The sequence below is a fragment of the Enoplosus armatus genome, chromosome 8 (assembly GCF_043641665.1).
Source record: "Enoplosus armatus isolate fEnoArm2 chromosome 8, fEnoArm2.hap1, whole genome shotgun sequence".
Lineage (NCBI taxonomy): Eukaryota > Metazoa > Chordata > Actinopteri > Centrarchiformes > Enoplosidae > Enoplosus > Enoplosus armatus.
Genome location: NC_092187.1, coordinates 708795 through 734788, shown reverse-complemented (window position 1 = coordinate 734788; position 25994 = coordinate 708795). Strand labels below are relative to the sequence as shown.

Genomic DNA, 25994 nt, shown 5'->3' with positions numbered 1-25994 from the left:
TTTGTGTTGTTCCTTCTGCATAACTTAATGAGTTTATCTGTGTATGTGTGTGTCATGAAAACAGCCTCCATAACAGGGAATTGCATCCCGCATTGGTCATTAAAGCTCTACCGCAGGGATCCATGTGACCCTCCCTCTCAGCTGCTTGGAGCGAAAAAACGAAATGGCTGGAGACAGAAATCCCTTTCTTCCCTTTTTTTGGGGGGGGGGCAAAAAGAAAGTGTGGGAACAAGAGACACAAAGAGTGAGAGAGGCAAACGTGCTGTAACAGTGATGAAAAATAAAACATAAAACATAGATAAACACTTTGTTAGCCGGCCTCACACAGAAAAGAGCTGTGATATACGTGACTCCTAAGTCCAGAGGATAGAAGCGTTTCACAGGTGTTGTTTTTGCTAAGCCTGTCCTCGAAGTCCCCTCTTGTTAGTCTGGGTACTTTCTGCTTTTGTTTAGGAAGTCCACCTTGTTATGATTACGAGGCATTAGGCATGGGGGGGGGGTGCATTTGAAGCATAGTTATAAAGCTAAGCCAGGTAACTCAAAACTGTCGTACAATTAGTGCCGCAGGTTTGAACACAAGAGAGACCATCCTTTTTTAACTGGCAGACATAAAAAGGTTCAGTTAGTTTGGATGCCTTGCCAGATATCTGAAGCTAGGTCTTAAAACAGAGACGCTTAATTGCAAGAGTGCGATAAACTGTACAGCACCCCCAAAGCTTGCATATAACTCACGTGACAAACAACTTTCCATACAATTTTTCTTCGGGTGGCATTCCAGTACAGCTGCAGTCATGTAAGCAAGTGGGACTTCTATTATCTTGTCAGAAGCAGGCTTTGAAACACAAAATGTGTGGGCAAGAGCAATAGTAGTGTTTTCCACCCACATTAATTATAAGGGCTTTAGTCAACAGGTAGATGCATGTGAACTCCAAAATAGAGCATGTGATTGTCAACCCCCCAGTCCCAACATCCCTGTTACTTCTTTTCCTCCTTTTCAGACTTATTTTAACATATGTTCCTTTTACCATTCAGTTACTTGGAATTGGAATGTGTAGTTAGCTTCTTCGGTGCATTAACATGTCTGACTGGTCAAATGAGCATGGCAGTGTTTGGTCTTGTTTGTTGTTGAGTCAGTTGTCTTTAGGTGCTTCATTGATGCTGACGTAGCTGTTGCATCCCCATTGTTGTCAGCAGTCAGAGAAAGAATGGCCACATCTACGCCCCCTGTGTTCTTCTCTAGCTCCCTCACTGATGATGGTGTTGGTGAAACGCACAAGGTCACGGCCAGCATCAGGTTCCAAGGCTGTTTCGTTGTGGCTTTTATCAGTGCTCTCTGATTGGGTCTCCCAAGGGAGCTGAAGGAATGGGGGGGGACTATAACGCCTAAGGCTAACCATCAAAGGAGTGCCGCATTCATATGTAACCAAGGAGCAGATATGGTTTGATGAGGATCAGGACTGGTTGCAACGGTCTACTTTGCTCACAGATGTAGTGACTATCACATCTTAGTACCTGCTCAATCCGGAATAAGTTAGAACAAGCTCGTTGTGGTTCTTTGTGTTTTTTTTCCAAGGATATTTGGTTACTGATGGTCACAAGGGATCAAACCCGTGACCTTCCAGTTTCAAGACACTTTGTGACCGGGGACCACGCAGACATGAGAAGGGTGGAGGTTCAAAAGGAAGGTGCAGTGAATGAAAATATTTCAAGAAAGCCAGGTACGAAGTAGAAATGTGAGGGGAAGACCAACAGGAAGGTGTTTGTTAGAAACCGATTAGAAAAGAAAAGGGAGAGAGGAAAGGGAAGGAAGTATTGAGATCGAGAGGGAGGGGGAGAGAATAAACAAAGGAAGAGAGAGGGCGATTAGGAGAAATTGGAGAAAGAGACTAGAACAAGGAAAAGACACAAGAGAGATAGGGACAAAAACAAATAAGATGAGGTAAAAAGTACAAAATGTGGAAGAAAGAGGGTGACATGAGTGAAAAGAAAGTAAAGAGGGAAGTGCAGGGATGAAAAATGGAGGGATGCAGGTCAAGAAAGAGGGAAACTGGAGAAAGAAGGGAGAAATTAACGGACAAAATGAGAGGGAAAGGAGGCAAGAGGGGTGAAACGAGAGGGGAGATTTGTGTGTTGGCCTGGGGGAGATGGAATCTGGTGTGGCCTCCCTGAGCAGTGCCCCTTCTCTGGGCTCTGGGAAGAGAGGTATGTAGAGGAATAAATGGAGAACGGGGAAAGATTATAAATGAAGGAAGAAAAGGTGCGGAAACATCAACCCATTCAGAAATAAAAAGCAGTAAAGGGTACACAGTCAAAATAGTCTAACTTGTAGTCATGACAACTGGAAATGTGAAACAATGTGGACTACTTCCAGGATTGAGTGAGTGAGGAGAAACTGGAACCAGTGGATGACTCCAGAAGGTTTTGATTTTTCTTGTTCGAAGCATTTTCCAACAGCACCACCAGATTTCATTCTTAGTTTTATGGCATGGCTTTCATTGAATGCACAACAAGCCCCACAAAGAGGGGTTGGCTGTCCCGGTGACATACAGTCCTCGCCAAACCTCCCGGTTTTTCCAGGACTCTGATTTACATTGTCATCTCTTGGCATCCTCCTGGGATAGCAGATTCACCCAAAGCACGTATGCAGTTTTACCCACTCTGACAATAATCTAAAGAAAAAAATCTCAGCATACCACAGGCGTTTATACCGTGAAAGGGGAAGAGATTTTGGTCCAGGTCCCCTACACCCGACTGGAGACGTGCAACATGTGCAGCCTCTGCAAAAATAACACTATCCTTCACTAACACTCAACACCTATCTGCTCTATTTGCCTGTTGCAAGCTGCTCTGCCCGCAGGTTTTGGCAAAATGCAAATTGAAAATAGAAAGATTGAAAGGCTGGCAGTTATGCTTGCTATGACCAGAAGAAGAATGCAGTGAAAGAGAAAAAGAAGCACCTTTTCTTCTAATGAGAGTGAAGGAGGAAATCTAAGGAACTTGACCAGGACAGGAAGGAGGTAATTGCTTGCTTGTCATGGTAGATTTAGAGAGTTGTTTAGCAGAATGACAGAAGTAGGGTACAAGCATGTCAAGGGCCCAGAAATGAGGCCCGGCAATGCAATATTTGAAGAGAACGGACCTGATCGAAAGCCACGTTTTAAATCTTGGCGGATGAGTTTCATATGTTGCTGCTGCAGAGTGAAACCTTTAGATGTGCTATCACAATGCTTTGTTTCACATGCTCTGATTTAAGAAAAAAATAAAAATAAGAATAAAAAATAAATCAAATGAAACTGAGGAACTGAGTGAATTAAGAGAAACTAGATCCCGGCCTGGCCTAAATCTGGTTCAGACTTGAGAGTACAAAAGAACCACAACACAGGATAAGATTTGAGATTAATTTCCCCACAGAGATGGAAAGAAGCATGAATTCTCAGAGTGAGTCATACAGGAACATGGTCCACTCAGTCATTTGATAGCCGATGTTCCGCATGAACCCGTTTCCTGCGACTTCTGTCAAACACGGCAAGCTTCAATTTAGCTCGTTATCTGTTCCTCTGCCTTCCTGTTGATGTCTGTAGTTACGTACAAGCGACGGTAAGGGACTGAGCTTGATGCTGAAGAAAGAAGGGAAGGAGGAAAGATTAACACACACTTTGGTGACACCCCCCCCCCCCCCGGGTTCAGGTCCTGTGTAACCTCCCTTTTTTGCACAATGAGATATACACAAGGCCTTGCCCTTTTCCTGTAACCAAATAAACAGTCCAAAAAGGGCTGTGCGGCGGCAACACTGCTGTGTGTGTGTGTGTGTCGTGTGTGTGTGTGTGCGCGCGCGCACGTGTGTGTCCACATGTTGCGAGTGTTACATAAGCATGACTGTGCCCCCCCCCCCCCCACACACACACACACACACACACACACACCTCATTAGGGCTGTTGTTCAGCTCCTGCTTCCTTTGGTCACAGTTCAGTGACATGGAGGCCTATAACAGACATGTGAATGGGATGTGTCCCTCTGTATGAGTGTGTTTCTGTCTCAGCACTGCTCCAGCTGTGTCGCCGTGCATTTTCACATTTGCACATACTTTACATTTTGTAAACATGCTCTCAAACATCAGCTGTACTTGTATTTACTTGACACTTGAGTGCATCTTAAGTAGCTTTGCAGGCAGTGTTTGTGCTCTATTTGTCATCATATAGCTGTGTAGACTGAAAGCAGGGGGGGAAACAGCTAGCCTGGCTGTGTCTGAAGGTAAAAAGAATATACACCTACCCTAACCTCTAAAGCTCATTAATATACACACATTATATCTCCTTTGATAGAATAGAATTATATTTCGCAGAAAGACACGAGAGCGGTATCGACCCTTCTCGTCTAACTCTCGGCAAGAAAGCGAACGAGCGAAATGATGCTACTTTAAGGTGGACTACAGGTTCAGTAGTTCGCCAGACTTTTGTTTTTATTTGTGGATTTTTCCACCTTCATCTTTTTTTATCTGTGGAAGCATTTGCTCTTAATCACCTCCCAACTCGGTCTCCTCTTGTCTGCCTTGAAGCGAAAAGACTGTTCTGTTTCGTGTATGTGTGAACCAGCCTTGTATTCACGTGTGTGTGTGTGTGTGTGTGTGTGTGTGTGTTCCAGGTGACCTCGGCATGCACCCCAGCTCCCTCCAATGATGTGGTGAGTCTCCTTCATACCCCCATTTCTTTTCCTCAAGAGCGTTCTATGTTCTGTACGAGACCAGTTCTCCCTGTTTGTCTAGCTTCAGCTACAAGGTATGGCTTCCCAGAAACCACCGTATGGTTTCTGAATTCCTTCTGGTAAGCCGAGCCCTCAACCCGGTTTGAGCTTGGTTCATTCCTGGAGCACTGTAGGATTCCAGTCCCGAAGAAAAAAGAAGTAGCTGATGTTGCTACAGGAAGCAGTAATGTTTATCCATTAGAGAGTCTGTTTGTTTAATTAACTCTCCGTTCCTTCCTCTGTATCCCATCCTCTTCCCGCCCTTTTCTCCCCTCTGTCGCCCCTCCGTCCTTGCATCCAGCAGCGCAGAGGGACCGCTCCTTCTCGACACACCCAGCACTTGGTGAGCACCCTTCGACCTCCCACCCTCCCTCCTCTTCCTCCTCACCCCACACGTCTTCTCTGCATCTTCGTGTTTTCAAGTGTCATGCTAATTATCTATTTCCAAACCTGTCAGGGAAAAAAAACCAAAAACATTTGTGGCGTCATTGAATTTGATTTTGCACAAAATAAACAAACCACACCAGTGAAAACAAACCCTAAGCTTGTGACCCCTAAAGGCTGCAAAGTTCATCACACACCATAATAAGAAAGTGTTCGACAAGTTTCTTCCGAGGGTTGTCCTTAAAATCAAAAGGTGTGTAAGCTATGTGTTTTAGATGTGTCTTTGTTTTTTCCACAGGGCTCCACCAAGTCTCTGACATATACTAAACAGAGAAACACACTTCCAAGGTAAAGGTCATCTCACTGATTTATTATAATACATGTTATTGAAGTGCCTGTTGCTTTGTTCCAAAGAGGACTAATGGAAACCTCTCCTTCATTCTTCAAGGTTTAGTGTCAAATCATGTGAGAGAGCTAATTGGCTCAGTTTCATCAGACTGTGTGTCCTCTTTCCCCTTTCCCCTCCATTGTCCCCTCCATTTTCCCCCAGGAGCTTCAGCGTGGACCGCGTGATGGAGAGAGTGATGGAGCGCCACTACGACTTCGACCTGACCTACATCACAGAGAGGATCATCTCCGTTTTCTTCCCCACAAAGCTGGAGGAGCAGAGGTACCGCCTCAACCTGAAAGAGGTGGCTGCCATGCTGAAGTCCAAACACCAGGACAAATTTCTGGTGAGGGCAACGGAATGCAGACAGCAGGCAGCTTTCACAAGGTGTCACGTAGTTTGCTTACAGCAGTGAGTTTACCTCCCTCTTTGGAGCATTCGGTTTGATTCAGCTGAAGTATTAGTTTGTGTCTTGTATTGTATCGTTTTGTCTGTACTTTTTTTGTTGAGTCCTGAGTTTTGCGTTTTTAATGTTGAGTTTGTGTTTTGTGTTGTCTCTATCTGGTGGTGTGTGACATTGATTTATGCTACATACTTGTCCCTATACAAAACATATTTTGACATATATATTCACAGGAAGCCACAAAATACATGTAGCAACCCCACAAATGAGTGGTTTTGGGTTTTTTTCTGTCACACTGATGATAAATATAATTCTAACCGCAACTAGCCACTGTGATAAACATCTTTTCTGCTTCAGCTCCTGAACCTCTCCGAGAGGCGCCACGATATCACCCGACTAAATCCAAAGGTAGAATTCTCCGTCTTGTAGTCCTCGTAACTCGAGTGTCAAGATGTTCAGCTCGCAGCCTTCAGTCAAATCTCCTTAAACGACATGACCTTTCTCTTCCTTCTCGAACCACCAGGTGCATGACTTTGGCTGGCCCGACCTCCACGCCCCACCGCTGGATAAGATCTGTGCCATATGTAAGGCCATGGAGACGTGGCTGACCTCCGACCCCCAGCACGTGGTGGTCCTGCACTGCAAGGTCAGAGTTCACAGGGGGCCACCAGGGTTTTTCAGACGGACGTCCCACTGTTACCCAGACGGGCAGATGTATCCAAATGTAGTAATGAGTTTTTTTAGTGAGGTAGCAACACATATGGAATTTGAAGCTGTGCAAATGTGCTCGTTTTTTACTGATCAAAGCAGAATTGTAGCACACAGCTTTAGAGAATATTTCGAGTCATATGATTCGAGTCATATGTAGTGGAAGAAGCATTCTGATCCTCTTCTAAAAAATAGCAATATCACACAGTAAAGGTCCTTTGTTACAAGCAATGATGCTGCATTGTCAAATTTACAAAGTAAGAGTACCCTGTTATGTATTGTTGTATCAATAAATAGAATATAATTGGATTATTGAGCTAATTAACCACCTGTACTATTGGGCTGTTTGATCTATAGCGATTCACCACGTTTCTTATGTAAAATCTTAATCTGCAAAACTAGTAACTGAATAACTACCAGATGAATGCAATGCAGTAAAAAAAGTACAATATTTCCCTCAGAAATGTAGTAGTAGTAGTAGTTAGAAGTATCAGGTACCTCAAAATTATATTTAGATGTACATGGATACATTTGAGAGATGCGAGTCAGTTCCAATTTTCACTTGCGTTTAATCAGCCTGAATCTCTCCGTTCATTATTTCTGATATGAAATGCGATAAATTCAGTTAGATATTGCAGTTAAAACATAACATGACTAAAACCAAAATTGCAGAGTGCACCGTATAATTCAATAAGCTACTTCCATGCATATATCAAACTTTGTCAACTCCACGCTTAACTTCCACATCGTTACATGTCGTTTGGTGATTCATTTATGGCATCCTCTTATGAAAATAGTGGCAAAACTGCTACCAAACAGTGACCAGCTTGCACTGAGGGCGGCCGAGTTCCAGCGGCTTGCCTGGATGTTTTATTTATTGGTTTTGGTCAGGAGAATTTACGCACTAAAACCAGACTACTTCTGTGGTCTGCTGCTTCCAGAACATTCCAGCTGCAGGCAGTTCTTTCCCAGCTGCAGATCACGCCATCATGCCAATGAAGAATCTTCCACTGAGAGACACATTGAGCAAAACGAGCTCAACTGTGCTCAGTGTGGAGGTGCAGCCTTCTTACTGGTGTCTGGAGGGGTCACATTAGGAATTTGGGGCTGGAAGCTCTTTGGAATGCATCAGGAAGTGCAGAGCGCTCGGTGTGAAAAAAACACCACAGGGAGCTTTTTAATTTGAATTCAGACTGTTTGTCCACATCTTTCTATGTCCCTACCCCGTCTCTGTCTCTCTCTCTCTTGCCTTTTCTCTTTCTAACTGCGTGTATCCCTTTCAAACGTCAACCCTGCAGTCAAAACTGTCAGCTTTTGCAAGCTGTGAACATCAGCTAACTTAAGTACCACAGTGCTGGAGGATGAGATCAGCACATCATGACTCTGCCCATGTTTTTTCCCCCTCCCTCCCTCCTGCAGGGCAACAAAGGTAAAACAGGCGTGATCATTGCAGCCTACATGCACTACAGCAAGATCTCTGCAGGGTGAGTGTGTATCAGAATATCCACACATAGAACACATTAAACATGACATGCAAAAGCATATTGGACTTAAATTCAGCTGTTCATACGTACATGTCTAAAAGCTTGTTACAGCCGTATATCCAGCGGCTGATGTGTTGTAGTTCAAGTATATGCAGCACAATGATTTCCATTCAGAGTTTGTCTGCTAAATGAAGCACCGTGCACAGGAACAGTGGAAACTGGTTCATCCTGTGGCCAATGCCAGCTGTATCCTCTCCATGTACTTTCTGGCATCTCGAGAGTCTGATGCAAGTCCCATGATGGAAATTGTTGGCTTAAAGCGTGTGTGTGTGTGTGTTTGCAGGGCGGACCAGGCTCTCAGTACTCTTGCCATGAGGAAGTTCTGTGAAGATAAGGTGTCCTCTTCCCTCCAGCCTTCCCAAAACAGGTAGATGTCATGAGATGAAGTTAGTGGGGATTGGGAGGGGGGTGAAGGGTGGGGGCAGTGGTTTGGGGTATCCCACATCATACCAGAGGTTATTAAATGCATCCCCTCTCAGCATTCTATTTAAAGGAAAAGAAAGAGAAGATCTTTTTCACAGAACATGACATTTTGACATGTCACAATAGGACAAGCACATGTGTAAATAATAAAATGAATGCTTCAGTTTCAGGGTCATTGCTTACTGGGACACTTGAATAGAACAGAGCCATTGCTAATATATGTTATCATGATAGGTCAAAAACAAGTCAAAATAAATGTAAAGAAGCTATGTGATAGTCCTTGAGTGTAAATAGAATTATTAAAGTAATGATGAAGTGATGATAACGAAATGAAATGAAGAGAAGATCAATACCACTCTCACGCACGCCAAATATGACGCTAGAGCCAGGAGATGGTTAGCTTAGCATGAAAGCACTAGGCCAGGGGAAACAGCTGGCCTGGCCCTATCCAGAGTTAAAAAAAAACTCAAATGTATTTGGTCAGATCTTCCCCAAATGTCCAAAAGCTTGATAAGAGTCCAGGCCTCAAGACATGTGCATGCCAATTTTGAGTCATAGTCGTTGTACTACCTACTGGCAACAGGAAGTAAGCCTGATGCGACAGTCATCATCAGAGTTACATGAAATTTGCCTGGCGGGGTCTACTCTTGGTCTACAGGAACATAACGTACAATTAGTTTGTGTTCTCTAGCGCCACATGGTGGACACGGGACAGTGACAGTTAGCTCCTTCATGCAATGTCCAATATCCATGAAAATGCAATGCACTGTGGCATCCCACTGTGCACAAATTTGCAAGGGCACGTTCTACGCTGGTTTCAGCTTTACTTGTTACTATTCTTATGCCGATGAAAGTCATGCTGCAGGCCACACTGTACGTGGTGGGGGACCCCAAATTTGAACAGTTGTATAGTCGGCCCACGTCTGGCAAAGATCGACAAGGCGGGCAAAAAGTGAAAACTTTGAATGGCTGGTGCGCCCAAACCGTGAGTCCGATTGACTTGAAATCTGAGCCACATACTCAGCTCACCTTTCTCGGCAGAAAAGCCTCTGGACCATAAAAGTATGTGACATGGATTTTTGTTCATTTGCGTAATCCAAAACAGTAATATGACAATCAATTTTTTGTATTTACTGTATCAACACCACATTATCTTATATCATGAGGGTCTCTCACACTCCCTCCCTCTTTTTCAGGTATATCTATTACTTTGGGGGCCTTCTGTCTGGGGCGATCAAGATGAACAGCAGCCCTCTCTTCCTCCATCAAGTTCTCATCCCATCACTCCCCAACTTCCAGGGTGAAGGAGGTGTGTTCATTCTGTTTAGCCTAATCAAGATATATATCTGCCTGTCCCTAATGTACAGGTATTAGTTATGGGTACATCTCTATTCCATTATTTGATCATTCCTTACTCCTCTGTATTTTGATTTTAGATATAGTGACACAATTCCCACTTTTAGCCCACTATATTATCTTATTATCTATATACATTTCGATCATTCTGAATGATTCAAATAATGAATACATGAGAAAATGATGCCAGTTAAAAATGGTTCATGTTCATTCAGTGTTTGAGATTTACAAACTGTGGTTGGGCACATCTGTACACAGTATAAATATATAAGCATATGCAGTGTAAGAATGTTTTTAATGCGTGTGAGGATGGATCTCAAGGGATTGAACGGAGATTGCATAGATGAATATTTCACATGTGTTCTGTCATGTGGTAGTAGTGACCGTTATTAGTAGTGTTAACTGTAGGCTTGGGGTTATTTGGACATTACATCACTTATGTAAACACAAATACAAACTCCAAGGCATCAAAGGTCGCTGCAGAGCTATTGAGCAGTGACACCTGATCCGGCTGTGCCTCTGTCATCAGAACATGACGGGTGTCGCATTTTCACCAAAAAGGCGTTCCCTCCATTCCATGCATCTTTTCCTGCGTCTCTCTTGCGTCTTCAGGTGGAGGGGCTAAGACATAATCAAGTGTATCGAGACGTACCCTCTGTCTCAGTCCTGCTGTCTGATCGGACTGTGCCTTTGGATGCAGAGAAACTGTATATGTGATGTTTGTCACAGCAAGGTTACTGACTGTAGCTCTCGTAGAGGGTCAGATTCACCCTCCATCCACACATCCCACTCTGTTTATCTTTAATCTGATGATCAGGTCCAGAAAGGAGGGGGCGGCAGTCAGCACATTCCTCTCTCTTCATTGTGATAATGTTTGCTGTGTCTAAATGTCTCCCCTCCTGTAGGTTACCACCCTTTCTTGAAGATGTACCAGTCCATGCAGTTGGTCTACACGTCAGGCATCTAGTGAGTCTCCCTCGCGGTCATATGGCCCACGGGGGCATATTTGTTTGCTCTGGGCTGTTTTCTTCCACAGGGCTGAGGTTTCAACATCGTCACAGAGCGATTCAAGTGACAGGCGTCAAGGAAATGACACAAAAGGCCCCTATCTTCTTCCGTCCAGCTTTCAACTCATATCTCGCAGCTTTATTGTTTACCTCAAGGCCTTCCCAAGTTAATGCATGTGAATATAGCCCCTATCAAGTGAAGACATGATCAAAATGGGGATAAAATCAATCATTTAAACAGATGATATGGTCACAAATTGTCTTTGTATCATCATGTAGTCTGTGGCAACATACAAACAAACAGTCTGTCACAGTGTGTCAGCTTGTCTGTTTCAGGTCAGACTGGATGCTGCTAAATGTTTTAGTTATCTAACCGGCTTGTGGTGCTCTTTGTGTTGTCTACAGTGACCTCCAAGGCACTGGAGGCAGGCGCCTGTGTGTGACCATTGAACCGGCCCTGCTGCTAAAGGGGGACATCATGGTGAGTTCACATGGGATGGAAATGACAAACAGAGGACCCCTGATATTTGTGGGGTTGTAATCATGACTTAATAACGTTTTGATCTTCAACAGACATAGACAAACAGAAGAAATAGTTTACAAATACATAGAACATGAAACTGAAAAATCTTGGTAAAGTTGCCATATTCCACCTCCACCAAACTTTGGTCTGGAAAAAGGTTTTGTAGCATTGTTAACAAGGAATCATAATTTGTCCGTTTTGTGCAGTCAGTCATTTGGACAGTGTAGGAAAGTCTGGAAAGTGTAGGTGTCGCTCATTTTGGAAGACAAAGCCTTAAATTTCCTGCTCAAACTGCTCATCATCCACATCTGTGTATCTTCTGCCCTCTCTGCCGCCCTCTGCAGGTCAAATGCTACCACCGGCGAGCCCAGAGTGCCGACAGAGACACTTTGTTCAGGTTGCAGTTCCACACCTGCACCGTCCATGGATCCCAGCTCTGGTTTGGCAAAGGGGAGCTGGATGAAGCTTGTACTGGTAAGTTTACGTGGGTGGCAGAGAAGTCAACGGCTGATCAAAGTTTTGAAATCACAAGGGACAGACAATATGGCAGAGGCAGACTTGTCACAATGCATTGATTTAGGGCAGGGGTGTCGAACTCATTTTCACCGAGGGCCACATCAGCGTAATGACTGTCCTCAAAGGGCCAGATGTAACTTACAAATGTAACTAAATGTAATCGAATGTAATGTATAATAAATGTAACTACTCCTTAATGTTAAATAACTCTGAATTTATTACTTATTCAAGTCACAAACATTGCAGTTGCATAGAAAAAATATGTTTGTTTGTTGCTCTGTTATAACATAAATCCTTTTAATTTGTCAGCTTATGAAACCCACATAACTCCATCAATCATGGATCAAACTATCCAAGTGAATGAAGAAAAATAACATAATAAATAACTCTGAAAAAACTCAGAAAAATAACACAATAAATACCCATTACCCACCACCCATTGGCGGTGAGCCGTCACTTCGCGGGTATCATAGTCGACAGGCATTGTGGGAGATGTAGTTTTTGGTCAAAGCACTCTTTGGACCTATTTATTTTTAGACACTCAGACCTTTTAAGCTCTCGCGGGCCACATAAAATGACGTGGCACATTTGGCCCGCGGGCCTTGAGTTTGACACATATGATTTAGGGGGTCTGTACCTATTCCACATTGGTACTGCAGTATTCGATGGAGATTTTTAGAGTCAGCTCTGCTGAACATTATAGAGTCTTTCAGCTCATTGTTTTGGTTTTCAGCAACTGTGGTTCACTCATCAGCATTTGTTTTTTGGCCCTAAAAACCCACTGGACACTGCCTGCCCAGCACCAAACAGCAGGCAGACAAAGTTAGTCATAAGGTCCTCCTATTTTTTGTCGACACAGCAGGTGATAAAGAAGTGAGTTCTTCTCTGGGATTTCTAAGGTGCAAAGTAAAATAATGCTTTTGAATTGATGAAATCTATTTTTCACCATAAAACGTTTTTATTTATTATTTACATCACCATGACCTCAGATAACTCCAGAGCCCGTACCAGCCGTGGCAGCGTGCTGCAGAGAGGGACGAAAGGAAAGCATATAGGCTACATGGGTAGTGTCAAACAAACTGCCCATAGGAATCGATCAGAGCTAATTGAGTAGAGAACATGCGTCGCCCAGAGTGGCGAATAAATCCCTAAATAGTAGTAGCTTAATCCTCACCCGGGAGGCGAGTATATCCAGAATGAGTTGTGCTGTATGCAGGGAGCTAGTGTCTCTAACTATCCCTCAGAGAGAGTAAAGGAGGCCTGGTGAGCGCCGGTCTATTGCTTAAGTCCGTAATGAATATGCTCATTACCTCGTTTCCTCCTGTTTCACTTTCTCTGAAGTGACAGAATACATGTAGCTGAAGCATTACAGATGTACATAAACCCGCCATTGTGGGCTCATGCAACTCAGAACACATCTATATATCAGTATATTTGATATCCCCACATCCCTGAAGCACTGATATACTTTCATAAACCTTGGTCTCACGAGGAGATTACATTTACATATAAGAGAATTCAAAACTTCCACATCTTTGTTTTTATGTTAGAAAAAGAGCTATTTACCACAACCTTTCAGAATTTCAACATATTACTCCCTCTGTGTTTGATTGTATGCACATGTATGTAACATTTAACAGCTGGACTGGATATATATTGCAGACATCTGTAATTCAATTCTTCCTAGTCAAAAAGAACATTTCGGGTATCCACAATGACAATTCTTCTGAGTGGTGTCATTTGTCCTCGGAAGAATTGTCATTGTGGATATCTAAAATGTTGTTTTTGACTAGGAAGAATCGAATTACAGATGTCTGCTATATATCTCCAGTCCAGCTATTAAATGTTAAACAGCCATTTTTAGATATATTTAATGTAGTTTTGACTAGTGCAATCAAATATGTAGATATCTTGAAATATAATTTAATACAAATGTATTTTATAGAATGTCATAGTGGATATTTTTAAGAATACAATTATGGCGAGGACAAATGCTATTATGGATATGTAAAATGTAATTACAGATAGGAGTGTGGTTAAACATTAAAACGGCTTGCCTTATTTATTGAACATTTTTTCCTCTTCGTCTCCCCAGATGAGCGTTTTCCGTCTGATGCCACAGTGGAGTTTGTCTTCTCCTCTGGACCTGAGAAAATCAAAGGTTGGTTCACACTTCTTCCAATTCTTCTTAATACCTGTTCCACTTCGAAAGTTTAGCATATATAGCATTCACGCTAATAATAATAATAATAATAGATATGCATCTGAATATGAATGGATATTAAGAGTGTCTTTCCTCAGGCCGTGAGTACCAAAAGAACGACCCGGCTGTCACAGTCGACTACAACACTGCTGACCCGGTGGTTCGCTGGGATTCCTATGAGAACTTTAACCAGCGATACCAGGACAGCCTGGAGGGTAACACACTGACTCTTCGTATCCCATCTCAGCTTGATTTCATGTGATTACTAATGTGGGATAATTACATGAAGTTGGCACTTTTTGCCCTAAACCTCCAGCTCTACTAAACCTAACCCTAGACCGTGCCAATCCTTGTTTTCCAAACAGAGCCTTGATTTCATGTAGAAATGAAAGGTCAACCAAACCGCAGCTTTTGATGTGTTGCTGGTGCTGTACATAGGTAATGAGTCCGTTTGAGAGCTGATCTTACCTCTGTCTTTTGGTCTTAGATATTGCCCACACCAGAGGTCCTTTAGATGGCAGTCTCTACGCTCAGATAAAGAAGCGCCGAGGTCCTGGTTCTAGTTCTCTCACCAATGGCAGCGGCCCAGCGGGAGGCCTTGCCGAAGACATGCCAGATCATCTCAACGCTCAAGGTTCTGACTCCGCCCTCTCAGCCCAGTCCGTCCACTTGAACCAGTCATCCATCCATCCCGACCACCAGGAGGAGCCCATTCGCCCGCCGCCCCCAACCAGACAGGAGAGAGAGGAGCTTGAACGTCTTCTCGGAGGCATAGAGGGAAACCGAGATGGAGAGCGAGAGACCGCCATCTTGGATGATGGAGATTATTTGCCCTCTGAGAGAACTGGGACGCTGAGGCTTAGTCGGTCCTGTTCCTGCCGGGATGGTTACCGGTCCCAACGTTGTGCCGAGCCTGGCTGTGACCGCACCCTCCTCATGCCTAATGGTTACTGCCTTGATCGGGCTCCCAGCACCAATGGGCACCACGGGGCGACCCCTTCTGCTTGCCCCAACCCAGCTGCTCCTCCTTCACACATGGATCTGTGCCAGCACTACAGCCCCCACTCCCACCAGTCCCTTCCACCTCCAGATCTGGTGTGGGACGGCCAGAGTGGCCCTCCACACTGCCTACACCGCTCCTGCTCGGAGGCTTCCTCATCACGACATATCTGCCCATACCCATCACCAGACCTTACCCCTCACGCTCACAACCATCCTCATCACTACCTTCCCTCTGCCCCGGGTCGCCTTTGCTGTCGAGAAGAAAACTACAGTCTCTACCACCACCATCCCCACCCACACCACCCCAAACCCTCCACCAGCCCTACTTACAATGATATAATGCTAATGGATGGTCTGCCATCCCCCGGCTGCCCTTGCAGAGACTGTAGCATCAGGAGAGAAGACTCAGCAGCTTATCACAGCTTGAGGCTGGACCGCGGTGACAGCTTCCACTGGGACAGAGAGGCAGAGCTCCAGCAGAGGGAGGTGGGGCTTAGGAGGGCCAGGGAGGCAGAGTTACCCAGAGGGTCAGAGCTCCACTGGGAGAGAGATCCTGGGCTGAGACGAGGCAGAGAGTTGTCCCTCCACTGGGAGAGAGATAGGGAGGCTGAGCTGCAGTGGGAGAGGGACAGAGAGGCTGAGTATTGGCACAGGAGGGCCACCATAGCCTCCTATGGCCCACAGGGTCACGATCTTCCAGCCTTCACATTTGACCCCTTGCCACCGGGTCACCTGGCTTATCCAGAGGGGTCGAGGTCCCACGCTAATTCTCACCTGGACCTGAAGTACAGCAGCAGCAGCAGCGGTTACCGAACGCCCCGCCAGGTGTGCTTGCCTTACCAGCCCTCGCCGTCGGAAAGCAGAGGCTATGCCTCAGGCTACCAGTCTGAGTCCACGTCCCCACTACCTCCTGCTTCCTCCATGACGGGGCCCTGCAGCCATAGCAATGGGCCGGCAGAACATATGCATAACCACCACCATCACCATCCAGACTCACAGCAGTCATACTGCTCTGACTCACACACTGGTGAGTCACGTTAAAACAAAGACATTCCTGTTGTTGAGGAAAAGCATGTTTTCCCTCAACAACAGGAATGTCTGAATTGGGAGTGTATAAATTATCCATAATCAGCAACAGCATGCACTGACTAACTTGTGCTTAACTTGACAGATGCCTTACAGATTACTCACAAATTGCCTCATCTCACCACCTTTTCTTGATTTTTTTACTTGATTTAACCCCCCAAAAACCAAGCATTGAATTTTAAAAAAACATTAGCAGCAAAGGACGTACTATGACTAGGCCTGTCGCGGTTATTACATGACCGCCTGATCGCGACTGAATCATTTTGCACAATCATTAGAATATAAATAAACAGTGCCAGGTGTGAGAGTCTCCCTTATGGGTGCAGCAGTGCGTTTGACAGCTCTGGGTGGTTTCGCTGGAGATCATTTACAGACGGTCTTTTACTGCTTCATTTCAGTATGTTTAAAACCAGATCAGAACTGCCAATGTAATCGGACCAAACAGCTGATCTGTCATGTAATATTTGCTAAATCGTTATTTAGTTGACAATTAATAAACTGTCTTGAACCACTTTTTTGTCACATTAGGAAGGCCTACACAACAAATTTAGAACAAGCTATTTAAAATAAACCTATGTACAGCAGAGTGGGAGATTTATTTGAAGCAGGCTTATATTAGAGACATGCCTTTATTTCTAATTTCCTCCGTATATTTGGTCAGATTTTAGGACGAAGCCTCCTTCCTTCTTTTCTTATCTGCTCCCGTTTATCCTGTAAAAATTGTTCCTGGATCTGTTAAAAGCAAATTAAAAGCCCTCTTGCGTTTCAGTGGACAGAATCCCCTCATTTCCTAACAAGGCTTTTATTGTAAAACATTGACAGGACTATGAAAAATTCAATGATTTCCCCAAATGAGTTCCCATATGATACTTCAAACTTACCTATTGCCAACTTATGGCACCCGTATGTTACTACAAAATACAGTTTGGCTGGGACATTAACACGCTGACGCCCACAGTGACTGAAATTGGGCAATAACACATGAGATGAGTAGATAAGTAATCTAGAACAAAAAAGTGTTGAAAATAGCATAAATATATTGTTGAATTGATTAAATTAAAGTGACGGAATGTGCATTACGATTAGTTGGCATGCGTATCATATAACAGGCAACAGGAGTTTATCCACCCTTATTTTTTTCTGGCTTAGGTTATAATATTGGTATAAAATGAACAGAAAAATGCAAGTTAATTGTTAATTATTTGTATGACAATTAATCATCAACTAAAATGTCCCGATGATTGTGACAGCCCCAACGATGAGCCCAGCTGATAATGCGATTTGCGATCTGATTTTTGTCTCTTCCTTTCCAGATGGCCTTCGCAGCTCTGGTGAAAGTGTGGGCTGGAGGGATCACATCACCCACAGCTCCTTTAAGAGGGTCCACAGAGACGGCCGCGCTGCATGCTCCACACCGTCCGACATGTCTGGGCCGCCCACTCCTGTCCACACCAGCAGCCCTCTGCGCACACAGGAAAGGTACTGCACATTCAATCCTTCACCGATACATCCGAAACACCTGGGGCTGAGCCCTAAAGAGAGGAAGTGATCCACACGCAATTCTTTTGCAATTAGTTAATTAGCCAATGGTATCCTGAAGTCTCTCACCTGGATTAAATCAAACCCATTGTATGGGCCTAAAAAGTGTCATTTCATAAGAAAGTGACTCATGCAAAAGGCAAGCCAATATGTAATACTGGATACAGTACGACACATAAATAAACACTATTTAATTGAAAAACTATGCTGGGTTTGATTTAATTCTGCCCTTTGTGTGTGTGTGTGTGTGTGCCAGCACAATTCAAAACATGCGAGTTTCTCGCCGGTCGCTTTAAAAAGTTGCTCAGAGAGTCTCAGAAGTCGCTCAGTCCAGCGAGAAAGTTGGCAAAAAAGCTATTTAAGAGATTTGGCTATTGTATGCTGGCAAGATCTGAGCCAGGGGAAATATTAATAACTAGGCCTTTGTGGTGACGTGGGCCCCATTTACACCTGATATTAACATGTGATTTGTATGTGGATACAGAGATCAGACTGCATTTACGCCTGAGATCTGATCACAATGCAAGCCAGGCCACCTCCAGGTGTGATCCGGCTGATCTAATTTGCAATTCCAATCACACTGCTGCTGCGCGCATTTACACCTTGCATCAACAGGTGTGTTTCCTTGTCCAGATAAGATCCAGATCCACATACAGATCACATTCTACAGTAAAGCAAAAATGGGGTATTGATGACAGTAAAAAAATTCAGGAAGTAGGTCAGAGCAGAAATGTGAGAAGCATACCACTAGATCACGAGCAGGTCTATAACAGTAATACTCATGTCTGCCCATTTAAGCCCCAGTCCAGGAGGAAGAGAGTGTGAGATCCGGACCACCGACATCATCAGCAGTGACTGTGAGGCTTCCCAGCCCCACTGTTGTGCTGATATTATCGTCCAGGAATCCCCGGAAAGCCAAAGAAGCAGCACAGAGCCATCATCCCTGCCACAGGCCGTCAAAGACGTGCAGTCACACGCAACCACGCCTATACAAGCAGGACCCCACAACCACTGCACTTCACCAGCTGCCCCGCCCCCTGCTGCTCCCCAAAAGCAGCACTGTGGCACAGATCCGCCGTCAGTTTCGTTAACGCAGAACGCTTCTTCTTTTGACTCTGCAACACCAATTGCATCAAACCAGGGACTCTGCCAGGCTCCTTCGTCCCCTATTCATGCTTCGCCTGCACCAGATACACACTCCCAACCTGGCTCTCTCACACTCCAGACCCCCCATCCGTCAGAGGCTGCTACTCTGCCTTCCACTGTGGCACAGTCACTGTCCCAGCCTCTGTGCCAGACCCAAACCCAAGCCACTGGATTGGCAAGACCGACCCCAGCACAGGTCATCAGATCTTCTCCAACCAGAGAACCTCACCCAGATCCCCCAAAACCCACCATCATCCCGACCCCCAACGCCACATCTGGCCCTGCATCCCCAGCTTCATCATCATCCCCCCAGCCTGCCTCCAGTAGTATGGAGGGCTCCCCAGTTTCTGATACCCCAGTACCTGGCTTTGCCACTTTGGGTAGGAGGTTGATGTTGAGTGGGTCTGACCCCCACCATCTGAACCACATCCAGCAGCACGGACCCCCACACCACCACTACCCAGGCATGGAGCAAAGTGCTGCTGGACACACTCTGGCACTGGACACTAACAAGAGGCCCTGCTACTCCACTCACACTCCACAGCTCTACCCACCCTCCTACTATCCCACCATCTCCATCCCCCTTCCTCACCCCCAGCCGCCTTTGCCAGAGAAGCGCCACCCGCCCTCCCAGCCAGGTTCACCCAACGACGGTGTGGGAACTCTAAGGCCAGCCATGGGCCTCGCCCCTCCCTCCACTGCTAGCACCGCCCAGCATCAGCACCATGTCACATTTTCTCCAACCGTGGGGGAAATTGCACCCCCTGCAGGCCAAAATGATGGAGAGGCATCTGTGGAGACGGAGATCGCGAACAGGGTCAGTGTGAAGTTTGTCCAGGACAGTTCAAGGTTCTGGTACAAGCCTGGCATCTCAAGAGAGCAAGGTAGGTCTGGACTGCGATGTTCTTTTTTACTAACTTTAACCAAAAATCGTATTTGCTGTGATCGAACACTGTCATTTGTGAGAATTACAGTATATGAAATTCCTAACATTTTGGTTGTGTTTGGCCGTAGCGATCACAGCTCTGAAGGTGAGAGAGGCAGGAACCTTCCTGATCAGGGACAGTAACTCTTTCCAGGGGGCCTATGGCCTGGCCCTGAAGGTGGCCACACCTCCTCCCAATGTCAACAACCACAGCAGCAAGGGTAAAAAAATAAAAAAAGATTGTTTACATCACATTTACACATTTTTGTTCTTTCTTTTCAGCAACAGCGCAATCAGGCCATTCAGGCGATTTTATGTGACATTTGTCTCATTCAGAAGCTGCTTTGTGCTTGGTAGACAACGACATTTGCAACTTGTTTACAGTAAATCCCTGCTGTTACAGTGAGTGACCCTCTGGAACAGCTGGTCAGACACTTCCTGATAGAAACAGGCCCTCGAGGAGTCAAGATTAAAGGATGTCAGAATGAGCCCTACTTTGGTAAGTTTTCCTTCTCCAGCTTCAGGTTGCCTTTCAGTATTTTCTGTACCACGAATGGGGCAATTGTTTTTACATACATCTTGTTATTATTATGATCTGTTATCCACAGGGAGTCTGTCTGCTTTAGTCTACCAACACTCCATCACACCCATGTCTTTGCCCTGCGCGCTTCAGATCCCAGAAAAAGGTTGGTACTCCTTTGTTTTTTTAAAGGGCTGCAGCTGATTCATGTCGTCATTATCGATTAATCTCCCAATTATTTTCCCCATCAATCGTTCACAAAGACAAAGACAAACAAACGCAGAAAATCCTCACAGTTGAGAGGCTGGAATTAGGTAACATTCAGCATTTTTACTTAAAGAAACGATGAATAGATTTTGGAAAATAGAATTTTCTGTCGATCTACTAATTGTTTGAGATCTGTTTTTTTTTTTTTTTTACATGACAGCAAAGATAAATTATTCTTGGAATAATCGAATCAAATTTGAACCGATCACACAAACCTTACAGTGACGACCTATATGTGTTAGATGTTTAATCTGATATAACTGATTCTGATTGTTGTCAGATCTCATAGGAGAGGTGCAGGAAGTTCAACCAGTGAGCAACATCAGCACGGCTGCTGACCTGCTGAAACAAGGAGCGGGTGAGTTGCTGCGTCCTGCCTTCGCTTCCTAAAACACACTGTTGTGGGGGCTTGTTGAGGAGGTCAGCTGTGTGTGATGGGTAGAAACTGCTCTGAGGTCTGTCTTTCCACCTCTCTCTGTCTGTCCCCCTCCCCCTCAGCCTGTAACGTCCTCTACCTGAACTCCATGGAAACGGAGTCACTGACCGGCCCCCAGGCCATCGCCAAGGCAACAGATGCTTCCTTGGGTCGCAACTTGCATCCCGCTGCCACTGTGGTCCAGTTCAAGGTGACGTCGCAGGGCATCACGCTGACCGACAGCCAGCGCAGGTAAGAGGTTCCCCCCAGATTAATACTTAACAACTTTTAACTTTAGGACACACAATTTGTTCTCACTATGACCTCATTCTCACCTTATCCTTTAGTGCAATGACACAAGTGTCCACTTTGTTACAGTCATGAATTGCTGTCCCAGCAACACCCACTAGTCATTATTACTTAATAAACAATGATGATGGACAACACTGTAGCTGCAAGTAAAGGGCTAATGCGCTATTCTTTCATTACATGTTAGTGATGACTGATCTAGAACTTAAAAGACCTCTTCTGTCCTGTCTCCTTGTCCTCCGTCTGTGTCTTTCTTTTTCCAGGGTTTTCTTCAGGAGACATTACCCAGTGAACAGCGTAACCTTCAGCAGTATCGACCCTAAGGACAGGAGGTAGACTTGTTGCTGTAGTTGGAACCATTACTGACCTAAAATCAGCAGAAATCGTAGACACATCACCACGTTCAGTCATTCACTGCACCCACGATCACTTCGCTGCATTTGTTGCTGGGAAGCCCTCGCATGTATCGGTATGTTGTGAGCATGCTGGCTGTGGCTGCGGCTGCAGCGGCAGCTGCGGCTGCAGCGGCGGCTGCAGCGGCTGTAGGTGGGCTAACTCAAGACGACACCGCTGTGAAACAAGTGCTCTGTTTGTGTTTGATGAATGGGAGAAAGCGAGAGTGTGTGTGCATTTTACAAAGGGTGCGTAGATTCTAGTCAGTGATATTAGAGCCTCTACATGGCATCAGCAAACATGGTTTAACAATGAAAATCAAGTTCCACGTGAGCCCGTATTACATAATGCTAATTCTTTCATTGTAGTTGACCCTTCAGGCTGTTACAAGACATGGTGTTGCCTTACTTACCAGACAAACTCAAAGTATTGACCTCCTTTTCGCTTCCTCTCACGCTCCGGTGTCTCTTCCTTTTCCCCTCACATCCTCTTTCTCTTCCCCTACAGGGTGTTTGGTTTCGTGGCCAAGAAGCCGGGCAGCTTGGCCGAGAACGTTTGCCACCTGTTTGCCGAGTTGGACCCGGAACAACCTGCATCTGCCATCGTCAACTTTATCAACAAGGTCATGTTGTCACAGCGCCGATAGAGGGAGGCCAAAGAGGGGGAACCAAACTCAGAGCCGGCAAGCAGTGACATGCAGCATTTAGTACTGACAGTTTGGTTTTCAGCTTCAGCGATATCGAAGAAACGCTTGAAAGGAATTCCTTTAAATTTGGGCACAAACGTCCACTTGGACTCAAGGTCAATGAGGTCAAGATCACCGAGACCCGACAAAACCACCAAACTCAAGAACTGACAACCATATTTCACAGTTGGACGGACACTGAACAGGTGACACTTTTGACTCAAAGGGTCAAAGGTCGTTGTGACCTCGAAATAGGTTTTTAGCCATAATTTAAGAATGAATTGTCAACATGTGTGTGTGTATGTGTGCGTGTGTGTGTGTGTGTGTGAAATCTGCACTCACCCAACGAGTCAACAATAGCTCGCACAGTACGGGCTTCCCTCCATCTCGTCCATTCGGCCTTTTAACTTCCCGCCTCGTTCCGAATTCCGAGCGTCGTCATTAATCACGTGACTGCAAGCAACGCGTTGGTGATCCTGTGAGTGAGTTCCGCCTGCAGCTCATAGAGAGGCTTTGCTTCTAAATATGGAAGGAGGAACAAAAGCACCACATTTTGTGTAGCTACACTCTATAAGAATCCACCTTTACATAGTAATCAAGCACATGTGTACCTCTTTAGCCAATACATCTTATGATAATCCTTCATTTATCAGTTCAACAACGTATATTCACTGGAATCATACATTTGTAGCATCAGTACGGTGATGACTTCCATTTAGCCATTTTTCCATTTATACCTTTTATTCAAGTATTCACTAAGGTCACTAAGTATTCACTCTAATTCTAGTTGTACATTAATGAGCTAGTGCCAGTGCTTGTGTTTTCTGAGTGTGGGCCCTGACGCTTTGTCCATCAGTTGGTGTGACAAAGTGTCCTTATTGTAAGGTGTAAAGACATTTTGAAAGCAACTGAAACTCTTAGACCACAATCCCTACTGATGGTAGGAACTGTTAGACCACAAAACAAAGAAAAACTAAACGAAACACGGTCATAGTTCAGGACAGTCACTCTGCCGTGCCGTGATAATGATGTCGGAGATAGAAGAAACATTTTTTGTGTTCACTCTGGATTTAAAACAGGACGAACCGAGACGCAGCGGTTCACCACATTAACAGACTAACAAGTGACAATTATAGATGAACTGTGCACACTGCTGCACACTCCATTAATAAGCTCAGTAAAGCATAAATGCAACATTTTCATTTGGTAGGTCTCATCATTCATTTCTCTTCTTTTACTCACTTATTCGAAATTCCAACTCAATCGTGCGCCAATCAGGATTTCGCTGAATTTTGAGTCCGAACCTGATGACACTTGGTGGGTTATTTGGTCACTGAATCAAATATGACCAAGCCACACCCAGACCAGGCCAGGCCAGACCAGGCTAGACGTTGTGAGTGTTAAACTGTGTTAAATAAAAAAATACCTAAAGAGGTTTTTTGTTTTTTTTTACTTTGATGGCTGCTTTAGTCATGAATATTTCATGTTATAGAGAAATACTCATGTGTATTGTAGCCAAGTTTTCAGCCGGAAAAACCCGGAGTTAACTGAGCCTGTTAGTAACCAGCTTCACGATACCGGCTATCCAGGATCCAGTGAGGCCAGGTACCTCGAAGTTGAACTCTTGATACGGGCCCCTGTGTGAATGATGGTTAAATACAGCTTTTATCATTTTGGTCCAACTGGCGTTCAGCTCTGTGTCGAGCGGTTTCAAAGAGTCTTGCGCTCTCCTGGGGGGCAATGCGTCCAACATTTAGAAGTGCCTTTAAAAACAGCGGGTGTTTATATTTTGCTTTGTTTAAAAAAAAAAAGTGACCAAAGCCCTGATGGTGTAATTTAGTTTCTCTATCTAGAGGCGTTCAGGTATTCATGTACAGCATCTTCACAGCCACTCTTGCCTTCAACAGCACCTTTAGAAGTGCACACATTTTTCATCATAATCATCAGTTGTGTGTTTGTTTTTTTTGTCACTCATACAAGCGAGCGCGAGACATGTCTCTCTGATGAAAGTAAACATGAATGTGAGTTGTTGTTTTTTTAACCTTTAATGAGTGTGTGTGTATGTATGTATGTGTGTGCGTGAGGGGGCTGGCGTGCGCGTGTTTCGGTGAATATGTTGGGTAAGGTATCGTTACGTCCACTTTTAAAGAAACGTATGTGAAATGGGGGGAAAAAAAGCTACATGTGGAAGGACGTAGTGTTAAGCCACACCACTGCCGTGAAATGTTTGTCCCGTCACCGCTTCACGTCTTGTGACCAAATTCATTCTAAAAACGCATACGTACATATATGAAGTGAGCAAAAAGAAGACAGGCAAACACAGACTGCAAAGACATTAGACGTACTTAACCAAAGACGAAGCACTCTTGTATTAATACGCTTTTTATCCAACTATATTTTTGTACTTATAGCTTCTTGTATTTTTACTATGCATTTATTTAGTGTTGCCAAAAACTTAGACTTGTATTACAGCTATAATATATTGTTGTCTGTTTTCTTGTTGATCCCTATATTATGTAGTAATATATTTTCACATGCAGTTATAGGACAATGTATGAGACATAAAAAAAAGGAAACATTTTGTTTGTTTGAAAGGATATTATGCCATTTTGTATGCGGGGAAAAAAATGAAGAATATAATTAAAGTGAAATGATGTGGTACCTAAAGTGCTTTTTGGGCGAGTGGTTCATTTTGAGTCAATGTCGTAGGGCTGATGATTATTTTCATTATCGATTAATCTGCTGATTATTCTCTCAATATGGTTGCAGATTCATTCCTTGTAGATCGATTCATTGGTGAATTGTTTTGCAGCTCTAAATGAAAAAAAACAAAAACATTCTGGAACAAGTATTGGTGTTCATTATTCATTTTATTTATTCACAACTTCCTTTAATATCTTTCACTAGAACCAAGCGTGACAACATATACTGTATTTAAAAAAAAAAAAATCCTGGTAAAATCTTTCATTCATAAAGTTACACAAACAACTGTCCCTTTAAAATAAAAAAAAGCCACATCACAACTGCTGTCAGTCACACAAAAACAAACCTACAGAGGAATTTGAGTACGTTTCCGCCAACCCCCGCAAAGATATTTAAAGGTTGATAAGCCGCAAAGGAGTTGAGTAAAACACACAGATGAAGGATAAAAAAAAAAGGCCCCTAGCTCTGTTAGTATACTTATCAATACACACACACACACACACACGCTTTCAGCCATAATCTTTAAATGCTGTTTGCTGTTGCACATCTGGATTGTTAAGGGCACAGTGGAAAGGATACTGTATAAAGATGCTCAATATTTTGTTAATGTACATTGGTGGGACAATATATTTAAGGCTACCACTTTTGTCTTTCAGTAGCTTAACCAGGAGTGTAAATGATTAAGAAGTTATTAACTAAGACACAATGTGAGTGAGTAATTAGCGATGAGGTCATATCAACACTTGAGGTTCACTGATACCCACTGATAACAGTATTCCTCTCTATTGTCCTTATATGGACCTATACC

The 25994-nt window shown here is 44.2% G+C and overlaps 1 protein-coding gene across 2 annotated transcripts in view; it reads left to right on the top strand.

Annotated features, from left to right (window-relative positions):
* tns2a (tensin 2a) overlaps positions 1-25331 on the top strand; it is a 45414-nt gene extending 20083 nt beyond the window's left edge. The window contains exons 4-27 of one of the 2 annotated variants that reach the window (XM_070911190.1): positions 4643-4681; positions 5046-5084; positions 5424-5473; positions 5676-5859; positions 6274-6324; positions 6440-6562; positions 8044-8108; positions 8452-8535; positions 9788-9900; positions 10853-10913; positions 11360-11435; positions 11822-11951; positions 14089-14154; positions 14295-14411; positions 14684-16225; positions 17598-17763; positions 18622-19853; positions 19984-20115; positions 20298-20393; positions 20503-20580; positions 20962-21039; positions 21180-21348; positions 21669-21737; positions 22306-25331. In XM_070911190.1, the coding sequence (XP_070767291.1) occupies positions 4643-4681; positions 5046-5084; positions 5424-5473; positions 5676-5859; positions 6274-6324; positions 6440-6562; positions 8044-8108; positions 8452-8535; positions 9788-9900; positions 10853-10913; positions 11360-11435; positions 11822-11951; positions 14089-14154; positions 14295-14411; positions 14684-16225; positions 17598-17763; positions 18622-19853; positions 19984-20115; positions 20298-20393; positions 20503-20580; positions 20962-21039; positions 21180-21348; positions 21669-21737; positions 22306-22444 (4899 nt within the window). In that variant the 3' untranslated portion in view covers positions 22445-25331. Of the gene's footprint in view, positions 1-4642; positions 4682-5042; positions 5085-5423; positions 5474-5675; positions 5860-6273; positions 6325-6439; positions 6563-8043; positions 8109-8451; positions 8536-9787; positions 9901-10852; positions 10914-11359; positions 11436-11821; positions 11952-14088; positions 14155-14294; positions 14412-14683; positions 16226-17597; positions 17764-18621; positions 19854-19983; positions 20116-20297; positions 20394-20502; positions 20581-20961; positions 21040-21179; positions 21349-21668; positions 21738-22305 lie in introns of both variants that reach the window. The other variant, XM_070911189.1, reaches the window with a different exon arrangement.
* The last annotated feature ends 663 nt before the right edge of the window (positions 25332-25994 follow it).